Source organism: Monodon monoceros, unplaced genomic scaffold, assembly GCF_005190385.1.
Source record: "Monodon monoceros isolate NGI ecotype Baffin Bay Population unplaced genomic scaffold, NGI_Narwhal_1 Super_Scaffold_8, whole genome shotgun sequence".
In the NCBI taxonomy this organism is placed as follows: Eukaryota; Metazoa; Chordata; class Mammalia; order Artiodactyla; family Monodontidae; genus Monodon; species Monodon monoceros.
This window is the reverse complement of record NW_021703785.1, coordinates 56353778-56379325: the sequence shown is the minus strand read 5'-3', so window position 1 is coordinate 56379325 and position 25548 is coordinate 56353778. Positions and strand designations below refer to the sequence as shown.

Genomic DNA, 25548 nt, shown 5'->3' with positions numbered 1-25548 from the left:
AACCAAGAGCCAGGAATCAAATAATATTCTTGTTAGACCAGAACTGGTTCCTAGACTAAATCCTTTATGGGTTTGTGATGCTTTAAAAATTCTGACTTCTTAAATTCAGAATTGGAATTTGTCTCAGGAATTTATAGTGAAATTACTCTTAGATATTTTAAATAGGGGTGGATTCTAAATTATTTCAGATAGGAAACTACCTTAGAAATATAAGAATCACCACTATAACTCAAAATGCTCCATTTGTGAGAAGACATTCTCAAGAAAGCACTTTATGTTCCTTGGAAAGTTCAGGTTTAATGACAGCCCTTCCATTAAATACAAAAGCATTATTCTATAATGTTTAAACAGCATCTTTCAAGGTTGAGTCTTAGATGTTACTTTAATAGCATCCATGAAGAATGTAGTTACTTTAAAAGTTTTTTATTTTTTTTAAAAACTTTACCCACTGTATATAGAGAACTGGATTTTTAAGAAATAGTTTCTTCTTTAACATGGATTATCTCAAGATATGAAGAACCAAATTACTCTTTGGTTTTATTATGTGGGAAAAACAACACACAGTCCTTTAGTCAAACAACTTTGTGATATTTATATTCCATTGCACAGGTATAGATTATACAAATTAGTAATACAAGTTATTTCTTAAATTCCAAACATTTTCTAAAATATTATTATACCAGATGCCTAGGATATTAAAACATCAAGGTGGAAATCATACTCTAAATAGTTAAATATGACACTGAAAATACTACACATTTTAATTAGAGGAAAATTAAAATGTGCGCTCAAATGCTCTAACAAACTAAGTAGCAGGGCAACAACTACAAATAAGTCACTGTGGTCCATTTTTACGTATGCATATATATGATTATTAGATAACCCCTCCTCTTGAAAATGCATAATTAAAACATAAAAATCTGGATAAATGAATTAATGAAATTTAAACTCTTCCTAAGATCTACGGTGAAGTGTACTATTACCTATGACTTCATACAACTACTAATTCAAGATAAAAGACACCACACTTGGAAAGAAAAAAAGATTTTTTAAAGATAATGGTTTTAATTGAGTTAATGAGATGAAAAACCGTGAAGCCCTGTGTTCTACTTACATGAAAGAAGATTTTAAAAAATTATCACTGCACAAAATACAAAGGGTGGGGTTATGCTGTGGTGTTAAATTTTTCTCCATAATGTTTTTCTTCACTGTTCAAGAACAAATTAAAGTTTCCACAGCAAATTTGTTTTCAAAATGCCGAATCATAGCACAATTGCTGACTTCACGTTTCTGAATACCTGTTTGGAAGGGAAAATTTTTTAAATTTCTGATTCTTCAGTAATAAATATTCATGTTAATTTTCACAGTTATTATTTAGACATAAAAAAATATTTTACTCTATATTCCATTAACTTCTATAGTTTGATTTTTTTTAACACTGCAGAAGTAGATTTTAACACTGCAGAAAATAATTTCCCTCTCTTTTCTAAACTAAGTATCTTAACAGATGATAGTAACAATAATAATGCCATACATATAAATTTATGACCCTGAAGGTAGTGGAAATGTTCTATGTCTTGACTGTGGCGGTGATTTGCTGAAACTCAGAACTACACACTAAAAAGGGTGAATTGTATTATATGTAAAATTATGACTTTAAAAAAAACTATGAACCATAAGATTATTTTAAAATGAAAGAAATCAAGCAGCAGGCTTCAGGTGACTCACCAGCCCAATGTGGGAGAACAGTATTACCAAAAGTGCTAACAGAAAGCCAGGAACGCACTTTAACTAGGTGCCACAATTTCAGAGAAATCACACCATCGTGTATCTGCATGGCACTCCTTACTTTCTAAAGCTCTGTCACGTGTACTTTCATTTTATTTTTACAATGATCTCGAAAAAAAATGGGAAGATAATGTCATCACGTGAGAAAACAAAGGTGAAGTGATTTGGCAAAGCTACATTAGTTGTGTCAATGCTCTTAATTCTTCAGCCAAACTCCTTTCGAACTAACCTGACTGTGGTTATCTTCAATGTGATCCAAAAGGCAAACTCTGCTTAGAACCTAGATCCCTGAGCATACAAATGAAGAGCTACTTTAGAGACCCTCTGGATAAGCAGAACCCTTGCACAGTACAGCTCAACCAAAGGGGTAGGATGGAAAGGTGGACTGGGTGGCCATATGCAAAGTGAGGTAAGAGCACCTCAAGGGAATGACATTTCACATTCACCTATTCTATCTGAAAAGAGTAGATTTAGAATTAAGGTGACTCTTCAGAAATCTAGAAATACTATACTATGTACAATATAGTTTTATTTTCTCACTCACGGCAAGTGTATTGGTAACAATGACTAGCTTACCTCTAAATCTAATTTAACACAATGAAGTAAAACAAACTTTTTTGCCAACATTTTAACATTAGAAAGTATTACCTTTAATGGTTTCTCTGCGTTGCAGTTTGTAAGTTTCCTTGTCATGGCACAGTCGATAAATATAGAAACCCAGGTGATCAATGTGTTCAATGCGATCAGTGATGACCATGTGTTCATGAATCAGATATGACTGAGGCAAATACGTCCCAGCCTACATTTGGAAAAGAATATATTACACAGATATCTCAAAACATACATTGAACAGACAAGGAAAGCAGACAAAATCCTTAGAGATTATAGTACAGAACAGAGATTGGCAAACTACTACCCACCATCTGTTTCTATAAATAGTTTTATTGGAATATAGTTGTGCCCATTTGTTTACATATTGTCTATGGCATCAAAATTGATTAGCTGCAACACAGATCTTATTTTTTAAAAGCCTACGATTTATTCTCTGGCCCTTTAGGAAAACTTAAATATAATTTTAGAAATTACATTTTAATTTCAAAATATAAAGTATTAAAAGAAAAGAGACATGGAAAAAATCCGAAACCACAAGTCTTAGTTCCTCATTGTAAAATGCTTATTAGCCATACTGTCAGTAAGATGGGCTCCTATAGGGCTAACTTCTCAACAAGGAATTCCAAGATGCTGTAACAGCATCAATAATAAGAAGTATTTGAAAGTTTTATACCTTTATGTTAATAAGTAACTCCAATAGGTTCCTGGGTGGCATAACAATGGAAGTGTTCAGAGGAATCACATAGCATTTATCCAGCTTAAGATCTAAATAGGCTGTGAGTTTCTGGGAAGAAAAAGATATATTTTCATTAGATTAATGTACAAATATTACCAATATACAGACAGGCAGCAACTGGATTTTTAAGAATAACTTGTACTATTAGAATGTGTAAATCACTTGCATTTCCACAAATCAAGAATTTGGTGGGGTAGGAATGGAAATAGTAATGGGAGAGGAAATTTTGCTACTAGTAAATACAGTTCTTATCAGATAACAACAAACTATTAAAATTAACTCAAATAAACTATCACCTGATTAAGAGACTTAGTCCCCAGTCCCCTCACTTATAGACCCTAATGCCCTCCAAGGCATCCATCTATTGTATATAAAAATTAACTTCTCTCCTATGCATGCATCTAGATTAGTACTAACTAGTTACCACCATCCACAGTTTACTAAGTCACACAGTTAACTAAGTCAATTAAATGATTTTGTGTTCTTACGGTTCAGATGAGAAACCTGATTGAGAAAGACTATCTCATAGGATGGTTTTGAGGATTAAAATGAGTTAAACTAAACCATGTAAACATTTAGATTTCTAAAAGCAATTTAGCAACAAAGGAAGAACAGCACATGGTGTGTATTAAGACAGACAAGGCAAGGGGAAGAAAGGTAGGTTCACTGAGGGTCTGCTTCAGACAGAAAGCCCATCACATGTTGGAGTTTATCTTGCAGGGCAGAAGAAACCCAAGGCCATTTTTTTAAAAAGTAAAAAGTAAGCCATAAATAGAATAAATCAGCAAATACTGAAAATGAAACTACAAAAGCATCAGTTAAGGAAGTTGCATTCTTTCACAGTTCGGGGCACCTGGCTCACCTTGTTAAAATCATGGACAATGTTGGCAGGATCACTATCTGCAAACTCTGGGACGGGCACGCTGATGAATTCAACCTCATCTTCCTCAAAGATCTTAATATTTTCCTCAATGGTCTGGTAGCGAGCAGCTGGGGCATCTGCAGAAGGCTCATTTAAGATGACATCATCCTTGATGTACTTTATTCCACAGTAGTAGACGTCATCTGGCTACAGAGAGTTTAAACACTATTTCAGCAATTCAGTGGCAGACAGGTTTTCAAATGTAAGTATTACGTAAGCTGCCACCTTTACCTACATAGCATTTTGCTTGCAAACTCTTACTTTTAGATGACAAGTCAGACAGCTTAATTACAGTGTTAACACATTCTTTAAGATCAGGTTTCAAAGTACTGTAAAAAACCGGTTTCAGAAGGAGAAAAGCAGCTGATTTCTCCTTTACTTTTTGTGTTCAACAAAAACAGAATATAAGAGCAATTATCCATCTGGTGACAAGTAAATCTGAAGAAACACACAGGCCTATTTCTACCTGTAAGCCTTATTTTTATAAAAGAATATATTCAGAAACCAGTAATGTTTTTCTGAAAGAACATGCTTCTAAAACTTTTTGATGTGATTCACTGATTACATGATTTTTCTCTCATTAGCCAAGAGGGATAGTTTTTCTGAAATTTCCACAGGCATACACGTAGTTCTGATTTTGCCTTAAAATATATCGCAATTAAGTGGAAAATATCAGATTATAGCAAATCATTATAAAGATTTTTTTTAAAGTATGCATATATAATAAAGATTAGGAGCATATAACAAAATGTTAGGTCAACAAATATCTCTGGACAGTGGAATCGCAAATGATTTCTTTTATATAAAAATACATTTCTTGTAAAAAACTGCATTAGAAAGATGACTAGTATTTCACTAATATCTATCAACATGACATTATCTCAAAAAATATAGAAAATGAGCACAAAATTTACACATCCTATGTAGAATATTTCACTTTCTAAATAAAATCTATTTGACAACAGTTTCTCCAAACTTTGGTATGTTAAAAGAAGTACACATACTGAATTATTGTCAGAGAAATATATCACAAAACAGAGATCATAAATCATAATCATTGTAATCAGAAGAAAAAAAAGTCTTAATCCACTGGGATTACTATTCTGTAATAAATTATAAACAACTTTTATCCTAAATTACTTCATCATTATTGCTGAAATCACATTCTTAAGAGAAACCAATGACTGGGGAAGAGGCAGAGAGAAGTGGAACCACTATACTCTGGGCCCAGGAGCAAAAGGCTATTGTGGGGAAGCCCAAAATGTCTATCAAATTATAGTTTATCAATATGACATTTGAGGCTGGTGTATCTATTCAACTGGCAATTGAAAATACTATAACTTAGCTATTAATTATGGTAGGAAAATTGAGGGTTAGTCAATTTTTAAAAATCATCCAGCAATCTATACCCTTTAGTCAGCAAAACAATGTTATTCTGCTTTTAGTGACTGTCTAATAGGTTCAGCAAACTTATGCTCAGGAGATTTTTTAACATAACTGTAAAATAGGACCACCACTCTGACTAAAGGCCACAGACAAAAAAGCACAGGCTTAGAACAGGTTTGGGTCAATTTTCTAATACACGTGAAGGAAAGGCAAAAATGTCCCTAGCATTTTCCCACTTACTTGAAGTGCAAAATATTTGTACAGGTATGCTCCTCCTAGAATGACACCTGCAAGCATAAATGCTAGTCCAAAGCACATGCACCAACACCAGGCTCTTCTTTGGCCAACTGGTACCACTTCATCTGGGTCCTAAAATATGAAAAAGACTGATGATCAATATCTTATCTGCAGTCAGAATCACAGAAATGTCAAGCCTGAAAGAAACCTTAATAATTATCATTTTATAAACAAAGATATAAAGACCAAAGGAGTCAGGTCTCTAATCAAAATCTACCCAGGAATGATTAAGTGGTGGTACCAGGACCCAGCCTAATGCCTCCTGAGCTGACACACCAGTCTTTTGGGAGAGTTCTTTCTTCTAACTTTCAATACCCCACCTGCCACCCATATCTCTAGAGCAATAAATTACATACTCCACAATTTCTATTTTCTGTGCCTAACTTTTAGTGATTAAAATATCTTCTAATATTTAAAAATTCAGAAGAGGCTATACAATACAACTTTGTCGTGCAAAATTCTGGTGCTGAGTCTTGTGTATTACAATGTCGGGGTATATGAGATTATTTATAAAATTATGTGTTAGCCTGCTGCAGGTAATTAGTATTTCATACTAGGTACAAAGCCATTCCTAACCAAACATAATAAAAATTTACACGAAAACTGGGGACAGACCAAATAATATTAAACAGATTCTTTAAACAAATAGAATCTCAAAAAAGTAGGACAAATGTATTTAAAATAATCCTGTAATTCCACTGCTCTACCCTAAAGAATTCCAGTTTAACAAAGTTCTTCATTTTTTTTTTTTTTTTTTTTTGGTAGTACACGGGCCTCTCACTGTTGTGGCCTCTCCCGTTGCAGAGCACAGGCTCCGGACGCGCAGGCTCAGCGGCCATGGCTCATGGGCCCAGCCGCTCCGCGGCATGTGGGATCTTCCCGGACCGGGGCACGAACCCGTGTCCCCTGCATCGGCAGGTGGACTCTCAACCACTGCGCCACCAGGGAAGCCCAAAGTTCTTCATTTTTAAGATATCAGTAGAAAACCGAGGAAAGACTTAGTAAGAAAAACTTATTAAGTCAAGAGACAATACAACTAGCACACAATTTTAGACTTCTGATTTTGACCCCCCTCAAGGAAATAATTTAGCACTGGAACATCATCTAGGGTCAGGATATTCAGTCAGATACACTCTTGCCCTTCTAACTCAGGCCCTCTACTGTCGCTTCAGAGTTATAGCTAATTTCTTATTTGTGCCCATGTTCATGTGCAAAGAGCTGACAAACAAATGAGATTAGCTGCTGGTGTTATATAACCAGTGGCTCAAGAAATAGGCAGCAAAAGAAAGGCTCCAGTTGACTTGAAACCAACATAATAAAAGATGATCTAGTAAGTAGTATGTGTGTACAGCCCTTCAAGTATATAACTCTATCCTTTACTTGGAAAACTCAATATGGGATGGATTAAGGGAGAAAGTAGACTTGACCTACACCTCCATAGATAAATAGGATATAACTTAAAAGTTAGGAAGAAAACCTGTATGAACAATGCTGGATACGGTTGAAGCAAGAATTCAGTGGGGAAAGAATGAAAGCTAAGGTTATGTTTTCAATTCTAAGATAAGGAATTTTAACTTGATACTACCGGGCTAAAGCCCAAGCCCAGATGTCCCAGCCAACCAAAAACAATTTAAAGCGCTTGGGTTGGTTGACGTTTAAACACAGAATTTAACACTGTAGAAAAAATCCCATTCAATCTAAGGACTGGCTCAAACACTGTGAGAGCATCACACTTTGCTAGGCATACCTGTCAATGTATGGTATGTATACTCAAGACAACAAGTACACTGCAAGGAAGTAGTGTGTACTGAGAATAAACCTAGAGGAATTTATCAAGCCATACAAGATACCCATCTGTGAACAGAAAGTTACAAGAATTCCACAGGAGTCATAAGGTATTATGAAACCTGAATGATAAAGTACATGTAGTGTTTTGCTTGAGCCCTTGTCTGAGATGAGAAACAGTTCCTAGCATAATTAATTTTAGGGTGGAGGCAGGGTGGGGAGACAAGAATGACAAATGGAAATAGTCATTTCTAAACATTTGGTATCAGCTGCTGAGATAGTCAAATGTGTGTACAACACGCCCCTGTTTGGCAGGCTCTCTTCACTAGCAGCACTTAAAGGGATAGCCAAAGAGCATACGGGCAGACACTCGTAAAAGAATATGCAGCCCCGAAGGTTAAACTGCTAACAGTGTCCAGGCCTTTTGCTCTACCATTTTTAGCAGGTCAACAAACAATATTTTCAAGAATAAATTATAAACGTCTACTATGTGCCAAGAGCTGTGCTAGGCCTGGGCATGTAGCCTCTGCCAAGAAAGAGATCGCTCAGATCAGCCTGGAAAACAAATATACAAAAAACATAAATATGCCATAGGCTCTAACAGGAGAATGTAGAAAGCACAGAAGAAGGGCTGATTGGGAGAAGACTTCCCAGGGGAGAAAATACTGGAGAAGAATGAAGGACGAATACTTATTACCCATGCAGAAGACAGAGTGAAAGGGCATTATGTGTAGGGCAAAGAATGAATAAAATCACGGGGCCAGAATGTATGACATTCCACAGGTCACATGTGGTATGGCTGGAGTGCCCAGTATGGTGGTGAAGGGTACAGGGGCGAGAATGGAGAGGTTACTGGGGCAGGTCACAAAGGGACTTTGTGTAACAGGCTATGATGTTCATTCAAAAATCACATCTCAGGACTATGACAATAAAACAAAAATTTTTAATTTCTCAATTTCATCAAATTTCTTATAAAATACCTCATGTACTCACAGGTCATTTGTTCAGCACCTCAACCACGTGAACCATGGCTTAAGAATCAGGAAATAAGAGTCTGAATCTCCAAATTACAGACCCAAAGTCCATGCACCACAATCATCTATCTCATAAAAGAGGTAACAGGTCTTCAAAGTCTGTCTAATCTCTTTTTTTCTCTAAATTTCTATAAGGTTAGTATGGTAGCACCAAGCCAACCGTGGCACTTAGTTGGCACTCAACTAATACTTGATGAGGGAGTAGAATGTAGAAAAATTTTTTAAAAGCTTGGTTATTTATTTTTTTAATGACCCCAAAGTTACACATCAGCAGCCAGCCTGACAATGAAAGGTGGGGGCAACATAAGAATTTATAACGCACAGGAGACTGTGGCTTTTTAGCAAAGAATAGTAGCCCTAAGCACGCAGCCCAGTTCAACATTAAGGGCCTGTTATTTGCAATGTACTGTGCTAGATCCTGTGGGAAATTCAAACGTGATTAAGACATGGTTGAAATCTTAAGCAATTTACAGTCAAAATTAATAGTATGCATGACAAATAAATGACGTTCCTTGTTACAGTCTGAGTCACAGAGAAGGGATTAAAGTATATTCAAGATAGAAATGTTGTTAACCTAAGTGATTTAAAAATGCATTTTAAATGATTAAATTTTAAAACTTGAAAGAGTATACTTAGAGAAAAAAGCCACATGTTAAGATTTAAGAAAAACCCCACATGACCATCTCAAAATATGTAGAAAATGCATCTGATAAATTGTAACTCCCATTCATAATAAAATCTCTTTGCAAACCAGAAGAGGTGAAATTCTTTAACATGAAAAAGGCTAATAATCAAAAATCTACAGCAAACCTCATATTTAATGGTGAAACTTCAGAATTAAACCATACCCTTTCAAGTCAGGAATATGAGAATGCCCACTAAAACTGATTCTTTGTTTTCATTCAACATTGTACTAGAGATCCTAGGTAGTACACAAATGATAGAACATGAACTGATTAAAAGATTAGAAAAAAGAATACAAAGCTGTGATTATGTCAAATGATATATAACTGTCTATGTAGAAAATCTGAGAAAGTCACATTATTCAAACTAATTAAGAGTTCAGCAAAATTGCTGAAGATCAGTAATTAAAAATCAACTGAGTCAAAGATTTACACATAAATAGTCCTAGCATCATTATTCATAATAGCCCCAAAGCAGAAACAACACAACTATCCACTAACTGATGAATGGATAAAGTGTGGTATATTCATACTGAATCTCAAAAACACTATAGTGAAAAAAAAACCTCCAACGCAGAAGACTACCTATGAAAAGGAAAAACTATAATGACAAAAAACAGCTTAGTGGCTGTCACAGTGAAAGGAAGATGGAAGAAGTATGAGGAAATTTTTTAGGGTGATGGAAATGTTTCATATCTTGATTATGGTGGTGGATACATGACTTTATACAATGACCATAAATTCAATCAAACTGTACACATAAAATAGGTGCATTTTACTGCATGTAAATTTTACTTTAATATGGGGAATGAGAGAAAAAAATACCAACTGAGTTCCTATATACCAGGCAATAAAAGAAAGTCTAACAACACCAAGTGCTGGAGAAAGTGTGGAACAATGGGAATTGAGGACTTTTGCACAGTAGATAGGAGCTGGTACAAATGTTTTGAATAACAATTTGGCAGTACCTAATACAATTAAAGATACATATATCTTATGACCCAGTAATTCCATTCCTAATAACATAACCCTAGATAAACACTTTTGTACACAAAAAGAGGCTCAATAATGATTACTGCAGAATGGTCATTAAGGAAAAAAACTGGAAATAACCTAGTGTCCACAAGTAAAGAATAAAGTATTATGGGTTCATATAATTAAAGTCTAAATGAAACCAACTAGCACTGTTGATTTTGAGATTAATCTCAGAAACATAATGCTAACGCAAAAAAATTTAAAAAAAAAAACACCATATATTGAAGACTTAAAAAACATAAAAGGAAAAAAACATATAAATGGTACTACAAATTCTTTGTTTTTATATGCTTGGATTATTTCATAATTAACAACAAAAATCATAAAAATCATAAGAAAAAGGAAAACCACTCATGAACAAGAGCAACTTCACTAGGACATAAAACTTTACTTGGCCTAATTTAAAACAAGGCATAGACATTTCCTCCCCTTGTACTGCAATAAAACTGGTGCACCTTAAATGATGCTGATAAGGTAAAAGAACTCCCACAGGTGCTGTACAATTATCACCTCATTAATCTTCCTAAAACCTCAAGTTTTTACCCCAGTTTATAAATGAAGACGCTGAAGCACACACTGGCCTATAATCACCCCTCAGAAAGAAGTGGCTTCAAAGGCATTCTCACTCTTGCACTGTATTTCTGGTTCGAATAAATCTTATCATATGATAATAAAATTACTTAACCAATTATATCCTTAAGCAAAATGAAGAGTAAATTCTGTTCTGGTACTTCAATTAGTTAAGAATTAGGTCACCTCAATCAGTTCCCTAAGAGGCTTCAGTAAATGTGCTTCAATTATAAACTTAACTCAGACAAAATGCAAGCGTTTTTCATATAATTTTTATTCTGTGCCCATACTAACAACTCACACTTCACGTCCTCTGGCATCTCTATGTAAGCCTTCTTTGTAGAATGAATGAAGAGACACTTTTTCAGAGCTTCCCAGACATACTATTTTGCATTATTAGAGCAAATGCAACAACACCACTTTAGGAACCAGAATACTAAAGAGGAAAATATCTCTTAGGGTTAAAAATCGTATTACAAAAAAGAAAAAAAGGGATGGCATAAAACACTTTATATTTAAAAACAGAAATACAGAAAAGAACCAATACAATTTATTCAACTCAGAGTAGCATAAACTACTGAACCTTCAGAAATATATTTATTTAGAAATATGTACTTTTTAAAACACATTCAGTAATATCAATAAATAGGGGTTGCACAGGTCAGCTGCCCATGGATGTGTTGTTTGGCCTGTACACTGTTTTACAAAATACAGAATTAGCTGCCAACATTAAATATATATATAATAATTCAAATTTTCACAGATTTCTCATCAATGTTCTAGTTTTCTCAACTCCTCCCTCATCATTTTTCTTCCTAGTGAAGACCAAACATACCAAGTACTTTTCTACAGTGTTGCTTGGTTTTGAACCTTGACTTTCATTTCCAGCTATGACTGGGTATGCTTCCTTCTGAGAACCTAATTTTAAACTACTTCTCCATATAAAAGGGTTTTGAGTTCTGGGTTTTAGAAACTGGATTAACATGGTGAATAAAGCAGCTGAATCCTTTAAGTGACAGAACAGGTATTCTTTTGCAAAGAACAAATCCAAGCATGAATGGCATAAGCAAACCAAAAATGGTGACAGAGAGAAGCTCGGATTGGACAAGCTCAGAAAAACCACAGTCCAAGAGCTCAGGGAATAAAAGATGGTCCAGACAACACCCAGTCCCCCGGACAGACAGAAACAATGAGAATGACAGAAACTACTCATGGTATAATACCATCTGTATGAGGTTCTGGCTAAAGGTTAAACGACAGGAACAGAAAACTGGGACAGGTGTGACACTCAGGATTGACTACCAAGTGATATTAAAGAACATTTTGGGGCGAGGAAAATATTCTGCATCTTGACTACAGTGATTACACAAGTGCACGTATTTGTCAAAATTAACAGAACAGTATAAAGCTAGAAAGGCTGAAAATTTCAGTATGTAACTAATACTCCAGTATATTCGAATTCCTCTCCTTTCCCAACTTATGAGGAGCAAGGAGAGTGTTTTTTCCTAAGAGCCCATTAAATGATACTGAAGAAGATGAAAAATATATAAACTTTTAAGAAAGATAAGGATGAAAAGATTGACAGCAGACAAGAAATCTCAAAATTTTGGAGGATGGGAAACAGACAAGTGGTATTTTAACTTCTCTGTCTCAATCACCTCATCATTAATGTATTAATAATAGCACTAATCTCATAGGGTTAGTGTGGGGATTAAATGAGGAAATACAACTGAAGTATTTAGATCACTGCTTGGCACAGAGTATATAGTAAGTGCTAAGTAAGTGATAGCTATTAGTATTATCCCCACCACCATCTGACTTAGCTGGGAAAGGTAAGCTGAAACAGGTATCTTCTTGGAGTAAAGCCAATAAAAAGTAATCTACACCTTTCATTTTTTAATATTCCTTCTTTTTTCCTTTCATAATACTTTACTGATGCACAGAAATAAATTTAACTTGTTTTGTTAAAATATACTCATGATTTAAATATATATATATACTCATTAATTAAAATTGCTTACAAATAAACTCTTAAAATATGTTCACCCTTTAAAAAACAAACAAACAAAAAAGCAATCTACAGCAAAATACTGAAAAGGCCAATTAAAAAAGGCGTTACTGGAGAGGAAAAGAAAATGACTTCCTATTCCAATAAGAATTCAAAAATAAAAACCTTGGTCATCATTTAAGATCTACTTAAAAAAATTTCTAAAATGTTTTCCTAACTATACTCTTTGAACCACAGAACTTACACAGGCAATCGTTCCAACTGATTACCATCATGTAGGATACCAGTGCCATCCATTTGCCACTGGTACATGTTCTATTCAGCTGGCTTCTACCTTAGTTTTCTTTTCCCAGCGTGGAAAAAAGCAACAAAAAGACATGATCCAGCAACCTGTTCACCATTAATAGCAGTAATTCATTACCAAATATATTCTGCTATATGTAAAACACAAAAATCTATGGCTAAGAAGCTAAAAATCTATAAAGACACCAAACGTTTGCATTTTCTCTTGCTCATTTAAATCAGTAATCTGAATTTTATTTTCTAATTTGACTTTTCAGGTAAGATTGATACTATCTCAACTAGGGTGAGAAAGTCCACATGAGAAATCTTATGTCTGAAATGCAAAAAGGGAGCAGCTTTCCAAGTGATTGGCATTATATGGATATTAATGTTACTGCATTATTTTACACTTGGAATAGGGAGAGATTTTTAAAAAGAGAAACTAATCTAAAATTACAATGTCAGGACTTCCCTGGTGGTCTAATGGTTAAGAATCCGTTTTGCAATGCAGGGGACGCCAGTTCGATCCATGGTCAGGGAACTAAGATCCCACATGCCAGGGGGCAACTAAGCCCACGCCACAACTATAGAGCCTGCGCGCTCTGCAGCCCGCGCACCACAACGAAAGATGCCGCACGCCACAACCAAGACCCAACGCAGCCAAAAAATAAGTAAATAAAATAAATAAATATTTTTAAAAATTAAAATAAATAAAATTACAATGTCTACAAAACCAATTTCTCATTAATGTCCTTTTTTGTTAACAAATCCTACGACACATAAGCAGCAAAACAGGAATAAAAAAATTAAAATTCTAAAGCCATCGCATAACAGTTCAACTACTGTGAGAAATATGAAATCTGAACCAAATTATTGGCATTATATAAAATTAGCACATGCCTAGGTTTAAAAAAAAAATAGGCCAGAACTATAAAAAAAAATTAGGCTGTAAATGCTTTTAGTGCTGGATTGTAATTTAATCACTTTTTACATCATTAGGGACAAGCAGAGTATCTGGTACATAGCAGAATATTAATATAGGAATACCTTAAGAGCCTTCTATTCTTTTTCCTACTTATTAATATTTTAAAAGATGACCATCATTTAAATATAGTGTTTATTCAATCTACACTGAAGAGAAGTGTACTAACGATAATACTTTATGAAATTTCATCAGGTTTTCCAATTCATATTGGTGAGATTAAACAACAGCATTATATACAAATGATATTTACTGTTAATAACAACCTTCACTAGGGACTGATAAATTGGTCAAGATAGATTTCTTCTGCCACTGGCTGAATCATGAGTTCATACTGTTCCTAATAAGAATATCAACTGTCTTCCTAAAAATTTTAAGTATGATAGGAAGGCTCTACTCTATAATCCATCATAAAATTATGTGTCAAGATTAGAGGGGGAAAAAAGCAAACCTGTTCTGGACTCATTTTTGTATAAATCTTGGATTGTAATGTCATTCAACGAGATAACTACACATTTGTATTCAAATGAGTCATTCCATGTAAAATGCAAAACTTCTGCAGAGAAAATTCCAAGTATATTCTTCTAAAAACATAAGGTAATTCAAATGTGGAAAGTTACATCTCCCATCCAAGTTTAAAAATTTGAAAGTTATATAAAATGACTATTAGAAAACATAATTCCAGTTCTTGAGATCAGAGATATTTGTCTCTCTAGAGTGAACATGTAAAAAGTGCCTTGAACCTATGCCTAGCACCAAATGCATGTACAATAAACACTCAATAGTCATTTGATCTTGCTCCCTTATTCTACCACTCTCCTCACCCTTGGATCCAGGGGGTTGTTTTCCTGTGAAAACAGACACAGATGTTTAAGTAGGCTGTGATTAAATTGGTTTACATGGTTGGTCTCTCTGAGTTACACCAGGGGCCTCCTGAAGGTTGAGGTGTTTAGTGAATTTTAAATCCCTAGTATATGGTCTGGCCATGCAGTGGTAGGTGCCTCTGAATATGTGATCAGTGTACTTCTCAGAAAGAAAAGCTCCTGTATGAAAGAGCCATGAAAGCTCATTTAGTCCAATACATCATTTTACAGATAAATATAATGAGGCCCAGACAATTTAAATAAAATTATTTGTGCGGTATCACCAAATAAGGCCTGACTTATCATCTGATTCCATGTGCACACCTTAGGGAAGGAAAATCATGGAGCTGTTAGGTCAATGACCTACCTAAATAATAGGTTAGGCAAATTAACTCTGGTAATAAGTGACGTGATACCATGTTACAACTGGATAACACTCATATCCAACCAGAAACAACATAGCCTAGCCTGAGTTTCTACAGATTTTTCCTATCGTAATAGGTTTACTTAAATTGAGCCACACTCCTAGTAAGCACTATGTGTATGTGTTAACCATTACAACAGTAGTGTTCGTATTATTAACATGTTGACAAAATTAATAGAATTTTTCTCTATTATTCATCAAATTACAAAGGATAGTAACAGAAAGTATTAAAATCATATGCACATGAAGGAAGAACAATCAAGAAAAATAACTCAGGCACACTAGCATATAAGCATTTCAAAATCAATGAAAAAGGCAAGATATTGTTACAAAAATGAACCTAACTTAGAGGAATAAAGCCACAAGGCAAAAACCATGAAGTTGGTAGTGAGTGAGTTGCCTCTAATATTACTCATGAAGAAGACAATTTTGGAACATTAAAAAGGGAGACAAGAAGATACCTCTTTTTAGGTCATCCTGTCTGACCTTAAACTGGTGTTAATAAAAATGCACATAGTTTCCATTATTATCTATTATTATCATTAAGCCCATTTTTAATGTTAAAGAAAATATTCTAATAAATCTTAAAGCTATGAGACAGCTGAGTTGAAAGTTCTATTATTGATTTCCAGTTAAATGGTTATCTTTACCTCCTCCTGAAAGCTCAACAGAGTGATAGTAAAGGGATAAATAAATAAACCTTAAGCCAGAAAATGGAAATGACAGAAAACAAAGTATGTCAATAACAATTACGAAAGCTGAAAGCATAAGGAAAAAAATCTCAAGCTTCTAGAGGAAAAACGGAACAAAACTGGTCATATTCAAAGAACCAGGAATCAGAATGGCATCAGACTAGACGATAACGGAGCAATGCCATCAAAATGCTGAAAGAAAATTATTGCTAACCTAGAATTTTATGCCAAGATAAATTATCAATTAAACGTGAAAACAGAGTAAAGACTCTCAGACAAGTGAAGTTTAAAAAAATAACTGCGCTCAGATGCTTTTTCTTGGATTTATAAAACATAAGATCCAACTTAGGATGGAGGCAAAGGCAGAACAATTCCAGGATAATAATTACTCTCAGGACATCTGTGTAGAAACATACCTAGAATACAACTAGTCTGGGTGGGAAGACTGAAAAATGACAAATGAAATATCGCCAAGAAAAATATGGAACTCGGTAAGTTATCTGATAAGTTTGTAGATACAAAAGGCAATTACACTGCTGTCAGAGAGTATCAGGATGAATTAGCAATAAACAGAAAATTAAGCAATCCTCCCCCTTGACCCAAGAAGTCAATTATCAAATGCAGGGGAAATAAAAATCGTTTTGTACAAGAAAGGAAGTAGAATAAGCTATACTACTTACTCCAATGTAATGCAGTATAACTACATTAACTAGTAGTTATACTGCATTACTACTTACTCTGTGTAAGTTTCATGTCAATTATAATAAAACCATGGACTATCAATTTAACCAGTCATTACTATAACTATACTAGGAGAACAGATTATGTATATACCATGTAAATATATAGAAAAGGCTAAATATTCACTTTCCATATTAGGAAGCCAGTAGGTAATATCTAAAATTGCAAAAAACACAAATGAAAACAAAAACCATTAAACAGCAAGTACTTAGAGTAGAAGTTCTCCAAATGTGCTCCAGGGACACCTTTTCAGGGGATCCACAATGTCAAAACTATTTTCATAATAAAAATAAGACAGGGGCTTCCCTGGTGGCGCAGTGGTTGAGAGTCCGCCTGCCAATGCAGGGGACGCGGGTTCGTGCCCTGGTCCGGGAGGATCCCACATGCCATGGAGCGGCTGGGCCCGTGAGCCATGGCCGCTGAGCCTGCGCGTCCGGAGCCTGTGCTCCGCAACGGGAGAGGCCACAGGAGTGAGAGGCCCGCGTACCGCAAGAAAAAAAAAAAAAAACAAGCTCTTGGGGTCCTCAACAATTTTTTAAGAGTACAAAGGGGTCCGGAGGCCAAAAGGTTTGAGAACCACTAATTTAAGAAGTGGGTTCCAAAAAAAAAAAAGTGGGTTCCTCAGAGACAGGGCAGGACTAGTATTTGCATTTTAAAGCTAAATTAATACTTTGATTAAATCCAAAATTAGATTTATAAAATTCTATCAACATCTATTACATAATGAGAAATATACTTTTATACAAAAATGGACATAGCTACTGAATGCTAAGGATTTTTAAGTTGCAGGAACAGCTTCTCACCAGAATACCTTGGGGAAACAGGGTGTTATTTATCAACAATCTTGTTATGTAACTGACATGTGAGGTAGGGATAAGCAGTAACGGTAACACAAGAAGTAATATTCCAAAACAAGCATGATGGGGGGGGAAAAGTGGGACTTTTAAAAGATGGGGATGGGGAAAAGCATTAACATTTAATTGAGTTTCTATGAACTAGGGACAGTTAATTCCATCACAAGAACACTATAAGGTTGGTACCACTATACTATTTTACAAATGAGGAAACTGAGGCTTGGGAGGTTTCCAGACTTGCCCAAGTTATCAGATCCAGGTAACAATATTAACTTTTGCCAGTAGGATCTAACACTATGTGAAAATAGTGTTAAGTTTGAGGTATTAGTTTATAAAAAACAATACAAAATGAATAAATGCTATGCTTCATTAATTTTCTACTTCTATCTTGAAGTCTACTTCTAGAAATCTTTAAGATGTAGTAGTGCCAAATAAAAGTTTGAATTGTTAAAAAAAAAAAAAAGATGTAGTAGTAATAATAGCAGCTGATAGCTATTCAGTCTTACTCTGTTCCAGGTATTGTGATCAATTTTTTACAGATTATCGTATTTCCCAGTTAGCTGATGGAGAATCAGAGAGTTGGAATAATTTATCCAAACTAACACAGTAAGTCGTAGAGATAGGATCTATATCCTAAAGCACAAACTGCATAGTCTAACTTCTCAATAAGTAGACAGTGTGGTTTCCTGAACTATACCCCTTTTTGGAGTGAGGGAACTAGGCCAAACAAGAGAAATTGATTATTTCCCCCCAACCATTTAAAAATATAAAAAATCATTTTTAGATCACGGGTTATACAAAAACAGGCAGCAGGCCACAATTTGGACACCTGGGCCATAATTTGCCAGCCCTGCTCTCCACGGTAAAGGAGACTGTAAAATGGTGGCCTATGTCAGTCTTCAGTGTTTCTGCCTGAAATTCTGGTATGAATTAGTTGTTAATACTGAAAAGTCAAGTTTTAAACAAAAACCCTGATTGTAGCTTGCCTTTAAAAACTGGAGGATCAAGCAACACTGGATCCGTTTTTTTTTTTTTCGATGAAAATGAAGAATATTCTAAGTTGTTTAATATGGGGGGGAAAAAAAAAGCCTAGCTTCACTATATCATTTGCTTGGGCCCAGGAGTATTGAGTTTGCCGTCTCTGCTTAACATGCCTAGCACTGCCCTAGATGGGATTGGGAAATTTTTTCCTAGCACTAATATGAAAGCAAGGTAAAATAGATTGAAGAGAAAACTATAAAATAAAAAATTTTAAAAACTGACATGGTATATATAGTAGAAAAGAAATACTAGAGAGACTGGCTGACAAAATGAATTTTAAGAAATGCAGACCTAGGGAGTTCGCTGGTGGCCTAGTGGTTAGGATTCTGGGCTTTCACTGCCGTGGTGGCCCAGGTTCAGTCCCTGCTTGGGGAACTGAGATACTGCAGGCCATGCGGCTAGGCCAAAAATAAATAAACAAAATTTTAAATAAACAAATAAAAATTTAAAAAATAAATAAAAATTGCAGACCTCGGTGGACCAACTCTTAAAGTCATTTTTCCCAGCATAGAGAGGATTCTTCTTCTGGACATTGCAGTAAGTGATTTACTTAACAATGCGACTTACCTTTTTGGTTTTTATATTAAATAATTTTAAACATCATAATCATGTTTAAAGCAGAGAAAACAATCTAAGATTTACGCTTTATTCTTAACTCGTTATGCAAAACATTTAAGTCTTGAAAAGTAATTTTGGCATTAAAAGTTAAAACATTCAAATATACAGAACTCCATTAAAACTTCTCATTTTTCAAAGTATGAAATTCCACTATGCCAAAAAAGGCTTATGCAAATATTTCAAAATCTTAAAGTATTAAATACCTAACGTCATACTTAGTGTCAATTTCCCAAATAAACTCCCTACATGTTTAACTTGAAAATGTTTAGGATTTATAAACTGTGCAAATTTAATTTCAACATTAATTTCTCTTCTGACAAATATATTTTAGCTTTAAGTCATATAATTACTGCTAGAAACTTATCAACATTAAAAGATAAATATTAAATGAAAAATTAGAACATCCCTCTATCATAAAAATAGTAATTTTTTCATTTCTGAAACTCAAGATTGAAAGTCTTCTGCATAAGAAGTCTCTGTTATTCTTACTTGCTTTTCCCCCAAATGGCAGAATTATAGAAATACTTCATTCTTTCTTTTCCTCTAATCAATTAAAGAGCTCAAAAAAAACTTCAATTGTTTAAAAACAATTTTGTTCAACTGTTGGTAACACATAAAATAGAGGATTATACTGTAGATTTCTCTAAAGCTATTAAGTACACGTATCATAAATACTGATTAAAAGGGATAATCACAATTAAATGATTTTTTAATGATGTTCTTAGTGGCGTATCTACAATAAAATTTCTAATTTTCAACTTTCAGTGGCCTACCCTATAAAACTTTCATTGTTAACCTCTGTGCAAGAAAATGAGAGCCAAGGAAATAACTCTACGCATAAGCTTCTTGAAAACATAGCTCCAGTGTTGCTACTTTCTACAGCATTTTGACAAAAACCACCACATGCTGTCAAATCCTTTATTTTAACAGGCAGCAGTTATGGCCTGAAAAGTCCTTTGATGGTAAAGTCCTTAACTCCTTTAGTCTAAGCTCTAATAAAAAATGACAAGTTTACCGAAAAGTTTAAGAGGATGCATTCACTGATGTCATTTTGAAAAGACACAAATTTTTCTGGCTCTTCCTCTACTGACACTATGACATACAAAGGAGTCCAAGAAGTTTTAGTTATACCATGAATTCAGAAAGTATTTTCCTTTTGGAAAAAAGAAAATGACTTTCAAGTAGAAACTCATTTAAGTTATGGTATTAGAGAACAAATAAATAAAATGTCCCACCTTACATCAAGCTTTAGCAATACATAATGAAAACTTCTAAAGTTAAATTCTAAATTAATTTAAATAGGCCTGTACCATGTGTTTCAAGAGATATTTCTGATTAAAATAATACTTCCATTCACTTAAACCTCTTATATGGTAGAGCTGATATTCCATAACATCTTACAGGTTTATGATTTTGCCAAGGATAATATACTTGCTTCTATCTAGTCCGGAGAAAATAAGTTTAAGATGACACTGGGAAGACCCCAAGCAGGTAACCTCCAACTGCACGACATGCAATTTTGTCCACCCTTTGCAGCTGCAGCAGCCCGTGAGGCGTGTGTACACAGGAGGTCCTGCCAAGTCACTTGGTAGGCACAGGGGCAATTAATTTGTCTCCCAGAACTAATCCTTCACTTCAGACATCAATATCCTCATGAAGAACTAAAATGCAGTGACTGTAAAGTGTTTGCTGGCCAATGTTGTTTACAGACACCTAAGTTACACAGCTAGGTAATCATACGCACTTCTGTTAAAGGGAACCAAGCTCCCCATCCCTTCTGTAAACATCAAAACATTTCAGTAAATGTCATCATATTTTATGTTCCTTCTCCCCTCTACCTCCCCAAAACCAGAAAATACAATGAACACCAACACCACCAAAAGGCAAAATTACCAGTCCTGTTTATGCAAACAGAAATGCCAGAAAGTGTAAAGAATTAGGATCCAAGTAGCCATTTTGTGACGGGTAACTCAGAACTTACTGGGTTAGCAGTCCTTCACTTATGCTTCCATCCTGCCCCATCTTTTCCGCTCCACGAGCATTTTACTTTTCCTTTTAAGGAGGTCTGCAACTACAACTACGATGCACAGCAGAGAAGAGGCAACACTATTTATCAGCAAAACAACTTGCACGGATACCTATGAAGGAAACTTGAGCTTCTTCGACGCCTGAGATCGGGAAAGGCATTGCCTAATTAGGCATGACAACAGAAGTTGTCATTGACAACTACTGTTCTACAGTGAGGTAACCCAAAATGAAAATTGAGCGTATTACATAATACCTCTATCTATCTCCTTTCTCTGTGACCCATGGCTACTTAATATGAGGAAGGAATGTAACATGCTGAACATGGGGAGGAACAAAGGGAACAGTCTGATTAGGGTGAGGAGGTAGTTATTTTTTTCACAGTTAAAACAATTTGATTCCTGCCAAATATAATTATGTAATTCTAGCATTTTCATAGAATTTTAAAACTGGAAGAGTCCTTTACAGACCATCTGCTCCTACCCTGTCATCTTACACATAAAGAAATCTAAAAACTTAAGCCCAAGATCAAGTAGTTGTGTAATGACAAAACTGGGACTTCCAACTCAGGACGTTAAGTATTTTCTTTGATATTTACATATATATAACAATTTTCCAAAGTTCAAAGTAGAAACACAAACATTCATGAATGAATTGCTGCCTCTAACATAAAACATGCATATAATTTCAAATTCACCTCTATTACACAAAACATAGGGGAAAATGTAGGGCAAGAATAACAAATAGCAAGCTAGTTGAGGTAATATAATCAATAGACATGGCTGTTGGGATTAATAGCTACTGAAAAGACAAGACTGAAAAATGGGACAATGGAGCTGTTTCCAGAGGGTCCTCACCCAGCAGTGAGAAAAGGGATAAAGAAATAGCAAAGGACAGGAGCAGTGTTAAAAGTACTGGAATGCGTGTTACATAAGCCAGCTGACTGGAGTGGTAAGAATTCTTCCGGCATAAGGTCTGAAGAATCTGCATTTTTAAACCAGAATCCCAGATGATATCAGGTGACCCTTAAGAGTACATTTTGAGAAACAATGGTTTTCCGGATATAGTGGTCTAGGAGAGTTAAAGATACTCAAAATTCTTGTTCAGGGGTTCTGGCCCATTAACTAGCTAAACTGGATCCTCTCCACCAACCAGGCAAGGAAATGCCCCAGGCAAACACAGGAAGGCTGATTCTGTGCAGAATCCAGGGAGTCAAACTCAGTAGTTCCCCAGCACAGTCACCCCAAGGAGCCAGAGAACATTAAGGAATCACTGACCCAGCTTTAAGAGATCTTCCACAAATGTCTGTTATTAAGTAAGGTTTTCATTTACTGTTAAGTGACTGATTATAAGGATTCTAGTTTTAATGTAGGGCAGTATTTTGTCACTCACTTAAGAAGTCTTTGAGCTTATAGCTAGAAAAAGAATTAGTCATTTTGTATCTGCCAATTCATCCATGACTGCTATGTGGTTACAAAGGAAGACTCTGGCCCTCACAGCTTTGTTCCAGTATTTTTCTTTGGCTATGGGGATCTGAGAAAATAGAAACAGAAAACATAGCACAGAGCTATGAATGGTTACTTTTTTTCCTGCTGCTATGACCATAGTATTTGAATACGGTGAAATTGTGAGAAATTCTGATAATCTGAAAACAGGGTCACCATTTCAGAAATGACAGTAAATGCCAAAAGTCAGATTTAAAGCTGCCCAGCAAATTATTTCTGATTTTTGTCCAGAGTTTCACATCTCTTTCACTACAGGAACAGGGAAAAGCCATCTGAAGTGACATCATCCAATCCTTTCTCTCTCTCTCTTTTTTAATAGGAGGAGTTATATTTGTTCATAGGATTTTTAAAAAGACAAATAATAGGATTAAAATCTATCTAATCTCTATCTATGTATTTCAGTCTGTTATGACTGAGTACTTGACTATCAACTTATTTTAGGTACAATGAATGTTAGATAAACATAGAGCTAAGATAATAATTTGCTGCTGGAATTATCCTCTGTGGATTCCAAACATTTTCTCTTAAGATCAAGACGGTTTACAACGGATTCAGGAAAACAATACCAATACCAAAACTCTAATTCCTTTTAGGGAATCAGTCCACTTCCTATTTCAAGGCAAGACAGTAATTTAAAAGTCAACCCCTGACGTTTGTTTTCAACTAGAACATTTCCAAAAAATAAGTACAGGCACATCCAGATTGACGTTGTATTTTCAAACATTTTTTACAGTGTGTTTTCCAGTAGTAGTAATTTCCATTAGATCATATAAAAAACGATTATTACTCATACTTGCACAAATTATTAGTTTTTTTAAAGTTAGAACTAAGTTTACCCTACTTATAACAGGTCTTGAAAAATGCTAACGAAATTAAAAATTACGCAACATAAATAACTTCTACAATTGATTTCTACAGGATTAAAATTTTGCAGCCTAAAGAAGATCTCGTAGAAAGAGGCTGTGAGTCCTTCCTTTTTATTCAACTTCTGAGACAATTATAATCATACCTTAAATGAGAATTATTGTAAACCACTAAAACTTAGTACAATCATGGTCCCTCTCCTGATTTTTTGCTTAGGGCTAAAAGGGGGATTTTGTAAAATAAAGGACAATTTTACAAGGGACGTAAGACAAGTTTGTTACGCTTAGTTTCACTTAGTGTAAGGGACTCTCGTAAAGATACTGATATCATTTAAAAGTCAATTGTGGGTTTTACACAGACATCCACATAGTAATTAGCGATCTTTACCGGGAATAATCGTTTTAATAATAAAATTAACAGCCAGAACCTACTCTGAGCAGACCGTCACCTTGCTTTCTCCTCTCGCCCGCTCCCTCGCCCCCCTCTCCCTCCCCAGACCCCACGGTGAAGTTCACCTGCCAATACCGAAGGGCCGTGGAAAAAGAGGAGATAAAGAAGAAAATGCTTTTAAAATTAACAGGCTTTTACAGTAGCCGGACTTAAGTGCAAGGACTGTTCAGCCTAGAAACGAAAGTAGGAAGCTACAGAGGTGTAGGCTTGTAATGTCAGCCATTTTAGGCACATTATACTGGGAGGAAGTGCCAAACTCCGCTGTTGTTTTTGTTGTTTTGCGTGCCGCCGCCGGTCTCCAGATCGACCGAACCCAGTCCTGGCCCCGGGCACGTTCCCGGACTGCACCAACGACCGTGCACTCGGCACCGTTCTCCAATCCTCCTCCCCGCAGGCCTCCCAAGCTCCCTATTCCGCGGCAGGCGCCGCTTTCCGCACACGCACTTTCTTACAAAGAAGCTGAGCCGGACAAGCAAGGGGAGCGGCCCGAGAAAAAGGAGAGCTCGGCCCTCTCGGGGACTCTGTCCCGCGCCCCGCGCCGCTTCGGGCGCAGAACAGCACCGGCCCCTCGCAGCTCTCCCGCGGGCCCAGCGCCCACTCCTCCGACCCCCTGGCCCTCGGACCTTGCAGTCCACGGCGACCGCGTTGTGGGGGATGATGAGCGCCTCCTCGCTGCTCTTGGGCTCGCCCTTCTTGGCCTCCTTCTGGGCCAGAGCCGAGTTGAACGTCACCTTCACCATGGCGCGGTCTGGGGCGCCCTCGGAGGGCGGCGGTGGGCTCGGGACGCGGGCTGCGGGCTCCTGGCTGCGGCTGCAGCTTCCTCGGCCGGGCTCCGAGCACGGCTAAGCGGCGGCGGCGCAGGATACTGCAGCACCAGCCCAGCAGCCTCGCAGCTCCCGGACGAAGACCGAGACTGTTCGCTTTTCCCCGGGGGCGGGGCCCGAGGAGGGCGGACGGGGGTGGTGGGCAGGGGGCGGGGCCGGAGGAGGGCGGGGTGGGGTCCTGCGGGCGGACCCGATGTGCAGATCCGAGCGGAGTCAGACCCTGCTCTCTCCCCGGGTCGGAGGAAAGATGTAGCCGGGAAGGGACGGGCGCTCCTGCGTGCGGGCCTGGATTTTGCAGTTTTGAATTAGCTTCCAACCAGTTTACCTCCGTGCACAATGTTGCAGCTGTGTAGCAAAATCGGGTGAACTTTACCGGTCTGTCGCGGATAATGGGTTAACCTCCGGCAGCGCCAGGCGGACCCTTCCCTGCCAGCTGCCCGCACCGAGAACCTAAAGGCCGTGGAATTTGGGGGCCTCCACACTTCCATTTTCTAACTTTATTGTGGAACCGACTCGGTGGAGCACAG

General features: G+C 36.4%; 1 protein-coding gene across 1 annotated transcript; it reads right to left on the bottom strand.

Moving 5' to 3' along the window:
- Positions 1-530: 530 nt before the first annotated feature.
- On the bottom strand, positions 531-25126 carry ITM2B (integral membrane protein 2B). The gene is made up of 6 exons (XM_029210114.1): positions 24821-25126; positions 5685-5813; positions 3999-4205; positions 3074-3184; positions 2437-2587; positions 531-1298 (listed from the first exon to the last, which is right to left on the bottom strand). Exons 1-6 carry the CDS (start codon positions 24935-24937, stop codon positions 1213-1215), a joined length of 801 nt encoding a protein of 266 aa, XP_029065947.1. The 5' UTR covers positions 24938-25126; the 3' UTR covers positions 531-1212.
- Between the last annotated feature and the right edge of the window lie 422 nt (positions 25127-25548).

Bases quoted from the DNA above. Each gene is read 5' to 3' on its own strand.
- ITM2B (XM_029210114.1), bottom strand. From the start codon at position 24,937: ATGGTGAAGGTGACGTTCAACTCGGCTCTGGCCCAGAAGGAGGCCAAG. The intron at 5,814-24,820 runs GTCCGAGGGCCA...TTCATATTTTAG, and splicing joins CGGTCGCCGTGGACTGCAAG to GACCCAGATGAAGTGGTACC. The intron at 1,299-2,436 runs GTAATACTTTCT...CCTTCCAAACAG, and splicing joins ACGCAGAGAAACCATTAAAG to GTATTCAGAAACGTGAAGTC.